This window comes from Gavialis gangeticus, unplaced genomic scaffold (assembly GCF_001723915.1).
Source record: "Gavialis gangeticus isolate Ggan-Ray unplaced genomic scaffold, GavGan_comp1, whole genome shotgun sequence".
NCBI classification, from domain to species: domain Eukaryota; kingdom Metazoa; phylum Chordata; order Crocodylia; family Gavialidae; genus Gavialis; species Gavialis gangeticus.
In genome coordinates, this window is record NW_017729000.1 from 46173258 (window position 1) to 46183136 (window position 9879).

Below are 9879 nucleotides of genomic sequence, written 5' to 3' on the forward strand. Positions count from 1 at the left end.
AGGTTAAAGCCAGGTTAAAGCCTGGTTCAAATGGGATACGAGGTCTTGCCTCAAATGGCTGGGAGTACCTAGTACCAGTGGAAAAGCACTTAATACTGGCCGAGCTTTTTGGCCTGGGATTGGAGGAGTGTCTTTCAGTGGGATCTGAAAGCAATCTGACTAGTGCCTCTTTTATTTCCTCTCGCCAGACTCTCTCTTGTCCCTCTGTGAGGTGGAGGAGGATACGCCTGAGCGGGTAACACATGGGCATGTTATTCTCCCGTCCCCCACTCTCATTGTGTGTGTGTGACTCCTCATGTCTGCAGGCAGGGAGGGCTAGAAGAGGAGACTGAGACACATGCAGCCTGAGGAGTGGATCCCAGGAGTGGATTGAAAATGGGCCTTTTTCACTGGTATCTTTGAATCTTGCTCTGATTCTTCTTTTCACTTTCCTGTCTAAAGTGCAGCCCACCTAGCTGCCAGCCTTGGACTCTGCAGCTAGCCCACAGAACTGGGCTGCCAGGTCACCTTGCTCTCAGGGCTTGGCTGCAGCAGGCTGTTTCTTGTTGTCTCTCTCCTCATTCTCTTCCCTTCCTGCCAGTGTGTGCAGTCTTCCTGATTCCAGTACCGCAGTGATCCATCATGCAGAGAGTGCAGCAGCTGACACTTCCATTTACTATTTTGGTGCTTCAGTTATTCACATTCTGTCTCCTGCATAGGAGCTCTCAGAGCACAGCTTTGGATTTCAGGAAGTTCAGACAGAATCTGAGAAGCCATGTCTGTATTGCCCATAAACTAGGTGTTGGCAGCAGATTGGATGTGGGGGGTTAAGATGGGGCTGAGCTTTTAAGAGTGTAATTCAGCCAGTGGACTTAAGGGACCTAACTATAGTTGCAATTAGCAAGTTGTGTCTTGAACATACTCTTTGGAAAGACATACAGGAAAGCACCTATCAGGTCTGTAACAAGGATAAGCCCTTGAAGAAGGATTCATTCAGGGAATGATGGGGTCTATGACTGCGATTTGTCCTTTGGAACTGTGTTTCAGGTGAGAGACTGAAAATCAGTGGGGTGTAGGAAGCAGATTACTAGAGGCTAGGAAACAGATGGGGGTGCACCTTGTGCCTCAGGATGCAAGCAGTCTTGGGGAAAAGGTGAAACTGTAACAGGCATGAGAGGTAGGAGCAGAACACAAGCAGAATCAGACTGGAGGCTCTATAGATGTAAAAGTTGAGAAGGTGCTGCTAGAAGCATACTGTGGAAGAGCTCAGAAAGGTGGTGTAGGAAGCACCTTGGAAGCTTATGATGCAATCATTAGGATAGCCCTGACAGGGTTTGTTTGTTCTTCAGTTTAGGGTTGCAGAGAGTAGAACTGCATAATAAAATCTTTAACAGGATGAGGTTCTTGGGAGTGAAGGTCATGGGATGGAGCAGAAATAAGTAAAAGGGCTGGTGGAGAGGTGTCTCTATGCCCAAAGTGACGACAGCAGACTGTCATAGCTGTTGCTGGGATAAACCATGTGCAGGTCATCCACTCAGGATAGACATTTAGTAGGGTACTGTAAAGAGTCCATAGAAGGGCTTAATCCCTGTGCAGGGGACCTCTAGATGGGAGTTGTACTTGTCTGTGTCTAATGCATCTCTCCTTTGCATGCTGTTGCATGTTCTCAGTGTTCAAAAGTGTCCAGTCTAGAAACTGCATGGGAAACTGTCCAAGAGAAGTGACTGCTTTGCTGTCTTATAAAGAGTTAACTCTCCCCGTGACTGTCATGTCTCTAAGCAGGAACTCACCTGCTGCTTTGAACTCCTGTAAGTGACTTGTCACTTCTACAGCTTCTTCTAACCATAGAGGTTTCTTCCTGGACACTTGGGCCTGAGAGAGTGCCTACATATGCATCACATAATGAATCCATGCAGACTGTAGCGCACATGTACGTACGTGCATGCATGCATACATACCACAGCATGTGTGCACTGGGTTCAACCTGCATGTGTGCTGCAGTGGATAGTTTGTGTGCCTGTCTGACATTATATGTATGAACACAGAGCCTGCCTATGTGCGTGCACACCTGTTCAGGTTAGTGAGTGTGCGCATCAGCCTAAGTGCCACAAGTGAGTGAATGGATGTATTCGGTGTTGGAGCTGGCTGAGTGTATATGTTAATGATGTGGTCAATGACTTGTCCTCCCTGTGCAAGCACTGTGCCCAAACCTCTTCTTATCATTATCCTGAAGTTCAGCAGGGCATGGTAGCTGTTCTGATTCAGGGCTGTTTGCTTGACTGAGCCTCAGCAGTGAACTCCATGAAGCTTTCGCACTCGTGATCTGGATAAACTCAGGTCTTAGGTGTAAAGAGATGTCTTAAGGGATATGTAACATCTAGATATTGTGTCATTAGGATGTCATATGTGATTTGCAGGTGAAAGATGGTGGTGTTTCTCCATTTTACTGTGATATCTAGGTAGCACAATAAGGCATGGAAGGATTACAAAGGGTGTAAGGATCTGTCAAAATTTTGTAGTGAACCAGGAAATAGCACCCTCCGTTTGGCCATTGTGTGTTACCTTTCCCCACTTTTTTTTGCTGGGTGTGTCAGGCCCCTCTCCCCCACCCCTCCTTAGACTGTCCAAGCACAAGAGGTAGGGAGTTGTTTGTTCTGTGATACTGCTCGCTTTTAGTCTTGTTCTCTTCTCTGGACTTCCCGTGCTAGCGTGTGGAGACAACCTTAAACTCTGAGCTTCTGAACTTTGTTATTTTAATTCAGGATGCATGTCCCTTCCCATCATTCAGCCTTTGGACCAGAAAGTGGATACTGGCAACACTCAGCTAGCTCCCTAAAAGTAATGAGTTCTGAAAACGCACTCAATGACTTGCCTGACTCCTGCGTAGTGGATGGCTAATTCTTGTACTTCTTGCTTTCATCTAATCTCCCATATGCCATCAAGCCAGAGTGGTGTTGTTGCACTCTTTTCTAAGTGGCCCATCCCTGTGCTATCTGAAATTGTAGCATGGTTTTCTATGCTACATCCTGTGGGTTATAGGACAGTCTGTTTATAAATGTTGCTCCCATTCAAACACTACATGCGTCATGGCTCCAGGTCCTTTATGAAAGATCCCCTGTTATTTCAGAGGCTCTGGAAGCCTTAACTGTATTGAAACAGCAATTCTATAGGGTTGTTCCAGGACATCATGCATCAGCCTGTTCTTCCCAGTCCCTGGCAGCCATGCCAGATTGCAGCTCTAGTCAGCCAACCTGAAGGACAGTGACCTGTACCTAAGCAAGTATGCACCAATGTATCCCTGAGCTAGTTTCTCACAGTCTTTTCTCTTACAGCAAACAGGAAAGCCGGCTGTGCTGTCACCTCATTGCTAGCCTCGGAGCTGACAAAGGATGAGGCGCTAAGTACAGTACCACGCAAGATGACAAAGAGTGAGTTGGCAGCTGATGGAGGAGTCCATGATGAAGCCATGGAGATGATCAGCCGTTCAAGCTAGACCTGGGTGATGGATTAGGGCTGAAATCTGCAGGACTGAAAAAAATGTGCAAAGGAAGCAAAATACACTGGGTCACTTTGCAGTCTTTTGGCCTGGGCCTGTGGGGTAGTGTAATTTCCTTCTTGCTCTTGGGCCTGCTTGTGCCAGCTTTTTGGCCTTTTGTTTTTGTTCTCTAGATCATCTCCAATCTTCAGTCTGCCTCTCTCAAATTACAAGGCATAATGCTTTAGCTGAATGTAAGCCATGCTCTCAGAGCAAAGGTGAGAGACACTGGTTTAGCCCTCCTTTCTCTGCAGGAGTATGGTAGAACATACTGGGAGGTAAGGGGTGTAGAGGGAGGGATTAGAAGCCACCACCCCACCTACACATATCCCTGCATTGTGTGTTGCCAAAGCAGGAACTTTACAAGCTGCCTTAACCCAAACTTTTTAAAGTATCTCTAATTTTGGGACATGCTGCTGAGCCAGGCCAGCCAAAAGCTCCATTTCCCCAAGAGACTGACCTCCAGCAGTGCTGGAGGTTCTTAACCTGCTTCCTTATGCATCTCTATGTGGGAGGAAATTTTGTAGGTCAGTTTAGCTGAGCTTCAGTTTCTCCAACTGCTGGGTTGTGTTCTTGTACCCAGCACCTTCTCTTGTGCCCTCTTTCTACCACATGCTAGGAAAGGAAGTGACTCAGTAAACACCTGGGGTGGGAAGCGCTGTCCTTGTCTCCCTCAGGACCTGCTGCTTTCCTGCTCAACCCAGATCGTTCTTCTGCTTGTTATATTTATTCTAGCATCTCTTCAGCCGAGCCTTCCTGCCACTGGAATTAATGTCATAGCAGTGATTACTCAAGAGGAAATAGGTGAAGTATTCACTGCTGATAGGCTGTTGGGCAGGAAGCTGTTCTAATGCAGTAGCTGCCTCTGCATGTTTTGGAACCAAGAAGAATAAAAGTTAGGTGTATTGTTCTGTGTTGCTCTGTGTCCTACAAAAGCATTTGCTGCAGCCCCAAAGCAGCCTCTGCTTGGAATGAAGCTAGGGCTGCAGTTCTCTGCAGTGTACAGTCTGCACAGCACACTCTGGAAAGCATATGATCTTACGGAGCAAATCTCTTGTGGCTGCAGCTTGAGCCCCACCCAGGCTTATCAAGTCTGCTTGCTTCAGCTGTTGTGTTGTGCCATGCAGAGGAACTTCCTATCTCCTTGCCGTGGTGATAGACAGATGGAGGCTCCTTCTGACTAAGAAGTCACTTTGCAAATGTATCTATTTTTGTATCAAATTTTGTTTTAAAAGAAAATTTTAATGTACAATGAAAATACCTAAAACATTTGCATGTTCCTGGAGTCCCCTCCCTGCACCATGTGCATTTTGCTGCCAGCTGTGGGATAGTGGAAGTAACCACCTGCAGCACTGCACTGCGTTCTATTGTCCCCAGAGCATAAAGGAGCTGGCCATTCACTGCGCTGTCTCTGGCTACTGTCCCCTTGCCTAGAGGGGCTGCTTCACCTATATACTAGGGAGAGCCTATCCATCATGTGCATGCAATAGAGGAATTCAAATGCTGGCTCTAGTTTTATCTCACATGTGTGAGATGATCTATATATCATATGATGTATTTTATCACCCAGGGGCTGCTAGCCCAGGTTGAGGATGTTGGGCAAGCAAGGGGTGGAGCTGTGCCTGACATCCTGAAGCAGAGGGGGAGCAGGCAGGAGCCCTTTTCTGGCAGCATCCCAACTGCTTGCCTTAATGTCATCTGTTGGTATAGGAGCTGGGAATGTGAATAGTGCAAACTCAGCTTTGGGCCCCTGTGTTCCTGGGGTTTTGGTGTCATTCTAATTTAATATATTAAAGGAGGCACATTTTATTGTGGTCTAAGCGCTGGAGTAATCTCTAATAGTCCAGAGTAGTCTGGGGCTTGCACACATCTCTGTGGCTACTTCAGCTGTTGCACCTGTGAGCTTTCTATATGTATGGAATGGATGAACATGATGGCTTTTCATGTATTTGTATAGCATGAGTGCCCCAATATTGTGCACTTCCCACAGTGTGTAATTACTTAATCTTTTGGACCTGAGACCATGCCCCAGCTTTAGGCATAGCCATCCCAAAGCCTTGCAGGAGATTTCCATTCTTTGAGAGATTCCTGCTTTGCAGCTTGGGGTCACAATGATAGAATCACATCTCTACATTTGACAGCTAGCAAATTAGACAGGTGTTGTTCTGCCTGTAGTCATCCCTTGGCACTTCCACAGAGGAGTAGTAATGGGCTTGCAAACTCTGGGATATGACTGGGGCTTAGGGGAAAGGGTTCTTGAGGCTGCAGCATTTGGGGCTCACATCTGGGGAGAGGAAGTTGGGGAGCGTAAAAGGAAAATGAGCCCCAGTGGACTCTCTTGGTATCTGCTACTCCCCAAAAAGAGGGAGAAACAGATGCTACAAGCGAAGGAGTGACTGTCTTTTTTTGCAGGTGCCTGGATAGATGCTGCCAGAGATTAGGTCTAATACTGCCTTCTCCCCTTCGGAGCCAAAGGTGTCATGCCCAGAGGTTTTGCAGCTTTTATTTGTTAACTACCTTTGTTGTTTAAAAAAAGACCATTCCATTTCCAAACTGCTTTGGGTGTTTCCTGGGACTTGTGATCAGCTCTGATTATTTGGTTTGAAATGTTAATAAACAGTTGAAACTGTGCAGGGTTCTCAGCCTCCCATTTCCTTTCATTAGCAGCATGGCATAGCTGGGCCCCCTGCCACAATACAATGGCAAAGGGTGTCCTGGAAGCAGATGCTGTGTTCCCCAGCTGAACTAGAGCAAATGTGGAGGGGCATTTTCAGAATAGCATACTTGCCTGCTCACTCCTCTCTTCCTCTCTGTTTTGGTCAGTGTACAAGCAAGCTGGCAGTGTTCCAGGCATGTGTATGCTCATAGCCATCACGTGGAACCACAGTTCTTTTGCTTGTGGCAATGTGCATGGTCAGCCATAACTTTATGGTGGGTGAGATATTGGAAATCAGCTTTCCAATACTTTAGCCTGACATCCCATGTGTTCTCTCTCATTCCATTCCAGCCCCGTGTGCTAGGGTACCTTCATTAGGTCCACTGGTGCATGATTAGTGACTGTTTCAGAGAGAATCAGAAAAATTGAGTTGGTAAGGTGCCTTTTGCCGGCACCTTACCAAAAGTGGTCCCTTTACAGGAGACAGGGGCTCTCCTCTCAGAAATTCAGTCTTAAGGGGTGAAAAAAGAAATTACTGAATTTTCAGTCTAGGAAAGAAAGAAGTGCTAGGTGGTGTCCCTTTCCCTCAGCCCCAGGCAGTTGGTAACAGGACTGGAGGAAAACACAGGTTGCCAGAAATGGAAAATTTGCCCCAATTCTCAAGGCTAAGCAATGGACATGAAAACTAATCAGGTTCCTTCACCAGAGTCTGTGGGAGACAAGGATTGGCCTTACCCTCTAACCACAGAGAGCTATGCCTCTGCTAGCTGCTGATTTCCCCACCCGAGCACAATGGGTTTTCCCCTGGAAAAGAGCAGGTACTTTACTAAACATAATAGACATGGGCAGTCAGTTTTACTGCATCATTGTCCTGGGCAGCCCAAAGTTTGTCTTGGAGATAATGCTGGCTTTGAGGTGTGAACTGCCATGGTTTAACCACTAAAGTCAGAGGGCCACAGGCACGGCTGTCTGGTGAACACGCAAGCTGCTTAAAATGTTGGCAGCTTAAACCTGGGCAGATTTGTTTCCTTCATATGGGCAAGAGTATGGCAGCTGGATACAAGAGTTCACAAGGGACCCCAGAAGGCCACAGTGTGAGGCAAAAACAGAAGAGCTCAGCAACGTGCAATTCGGACATGTGGAGCCTCCCATGGTGCTGTAAGGGTTACCTGGGTTTAAAGCCCCTTTTCATGATTATGGAACTGGGGCAGAGTGGCTAGTTTGGCTGCTCTGTGATATCACCGCACATGTTGGTTTTCTCTATTTGTACAAAAAATGGAAAAATAAAAGTTATTTTGAGTACAAAAAGCTGCTTGTGATTCTGACCTTTTTGTACTTCTTACCATGGCTTGCTTTATGCCTTCTCAGTCCACAGTGTAGTTACAGTAAACATCTGGATTGCAGCACTCCAGTTATTAAACATGACCTCTGTCAAACTTGAGCTGTAGCCCTGCCTGAAAAACGTAACTGCCTATTGCCAGCTGCACTGCAATTGGCTGACCCCTTGCATCACATTCTAGGGCTGAGCAATTGCACTGCAACTTCGGAAATACCTTTTGACTGACTGCCCCTCATTAGCCCTTCCATCTAGGCAACTTGGTGCAGCTAGGCTTTAAATTTGAATAACAGTAACAAAAGCTGTGAATATTTTTCCTTCCAGAAGTAAACTGGAAACATTATTATGGACACGTAGCATCTCATTAAGTGTCTCATTATCAGGTAAGTGATGATGGGAGAGCAGCTGAGCTGCTTACCTGTCAGAAAAATCACTCAAACCAAAAAACAAGCATACGGTAATTTAAATTGTGGAAGACTGAGAAAAAAATCATCAGGAGAGTTGCCCAAAATAATTTGATCTTTGTTTTTCGGCAAAAAGGAGAGGGCAAAATTGACTGCAGTGACACGCACATCCTTGAACCATGTATAAGCCCTACTGTCCAGCTTTGTAGAGCTTCTTAGTCTGGCTGATGTGGTTTGGTTTTTTTTGATGGATCACATCTTAAAGCTAAACTCAATGACCCCTTAAGTCAGGTCTTAAGAGTGCATATATGTTGACTAATTAGCTGCAGTAAACATCTTGGTGCCTACACTTGTGGTCATAGGTGATACATAGGTGGGGGGGGCCCAGAGGGCACATGCTGCCACAAATTTGTGCCAACAGCAGGACACAGGGCTGCAGCCCAGCCAGAGCTAGCACCTGGCAGTAGCAGGGGTGGTGGCAACACAGAGTTGTGCCTGCACACTCAACTCTTATGCGCCATCTATGCATGCAGCCCTATTAGGAAACCAATGAATTCTGCAGTAGATTAGTATTTGTAAATACAAGCACAATCCTGCTGCAGAACTTTTTCATGCACAGCAGTGCATGTGTAGACATTGACCTGGCTGGCTAGGGTATGAGGGTGCTTCAGTGCAGGGGCTGCCTGCTGGCTAGCCCCACACTGCAGCACCCTCATGCCCCAGTCAGCCGCTCTGCAGAACTCTGAACCAGGTCAGAACAGCCCCAGGATGGCAGGCTGACCCCCGAACTCCCTGCCAGCTGGGGCTTCTCTGACCCGGCTCAACATACTGTGGCCCTGGGTGCATGTGTAAACATAGCGTCTGGAAGCAATAAACTCCAGTGTGACATGCACTGGAGTGTATTGCTGTGCATTAATATGCATGTGTAGATGCACCTACTGAGGTCTACAAAAGTTCTAATACCTGCCAGTGTGCAGTGACTCATTCTGTGCCTTCCTTTCTGTGCTTCTATTCACAAATATAGAAGGAGAGGACAGGCACTCCAGTGCTGTGGAGACAAATGCTCTGCTCCCAGTTCAAGGGAGGTGGGGAGGAGTGGCAAATGAGAGTTAAGATCCAAAATACCTCTTAAGTAGTGCAGTAAATAAAAGTATGTTGATTGTCTCCATGAAGGCCTCTGAATCAACTGGGTATAAGTTTATTCTCCAGCCAGATTTTGGCCAAATGAGAGATCTTTATCTTCACAGATACCTAAAGTTTGGCTAGGATTATATGGCTGTTTCCAGGTGGCCCTTTAGGAGGCACAACTGCTTTCCAACAATGATGTGCAGTGGGGCTTTGTGAACCTTGGTGACTGAGTGTCTGGAACTTCACTGATTTTAGGGTTTTATTCCTTGTTCCCTGTATGTGATGGGTAGCAGAGAGAAGACTGTTCTTGTATTTAGAGATTCTAGAATTCTTCTCCACAGCTGGGATCACTCAGGAAGGGTGTCAGGCTCCCATACAAAAGGAAAAACTCCATATGTATTGCTGGATTGTGGGCCTACGCATAAACTTAAGCTGACATTTCACAGCAAACTTTCCATTGTTGTCAATGGAAGTTTGCTCAAAGATCAAGGCAAGAATACAAACCTGTAACTCTAGTCGTCATCACATAATGGGAAAATATGGTCATCTTTAGGATCAGTGCTTTTTTCCTTCCTTTGTTTCACTACCTCTTCCATAAACAGAGGAGACGCTTTCCCTCTTTCTTTGTGTGTCTTTGCATTTTCTTCCATGCAGCAGTTCCCAATTCCCACTCCTATGAGATTCATTCCACCCACTTCCATCTGCCAAAACAATCAGGAATTTAAATAATGTTATCCACCAATCTGTAGAGTTCACATGTTAATTAGAGTTGGGGTAGTGGGCATTCACACCCCGAGCCATTTTTTTGGAGGGACCCTAAAATATAATTTCACTAATAACT

At 46.3% G+C, this 9879-nt stretch overlaps 1 protein-coding gene across 1 annotated transcript in view; it reads left to right on the forward strand.

Moving 5' to 3' along the window:
* The window catches only part of DIAPH1 (diaphanous related formin 1), a 196575-nt gene extending 189886 nt beyond the window's left edge, over window positions 1-6689 (forward strand). Inside the window, 1 exon segment of the mRNA XM_019506582.1 lies at window positions 3312-6689. Within this exon segment, the coding sequence (XP_019362127.1) occupies window positions 3312-3472 (161 nt within the window). The 3' untranslated portion in view covers window positions 3473-6689.
* Window positions 6690-9879: the final 3190 nt, after the last annotated feature.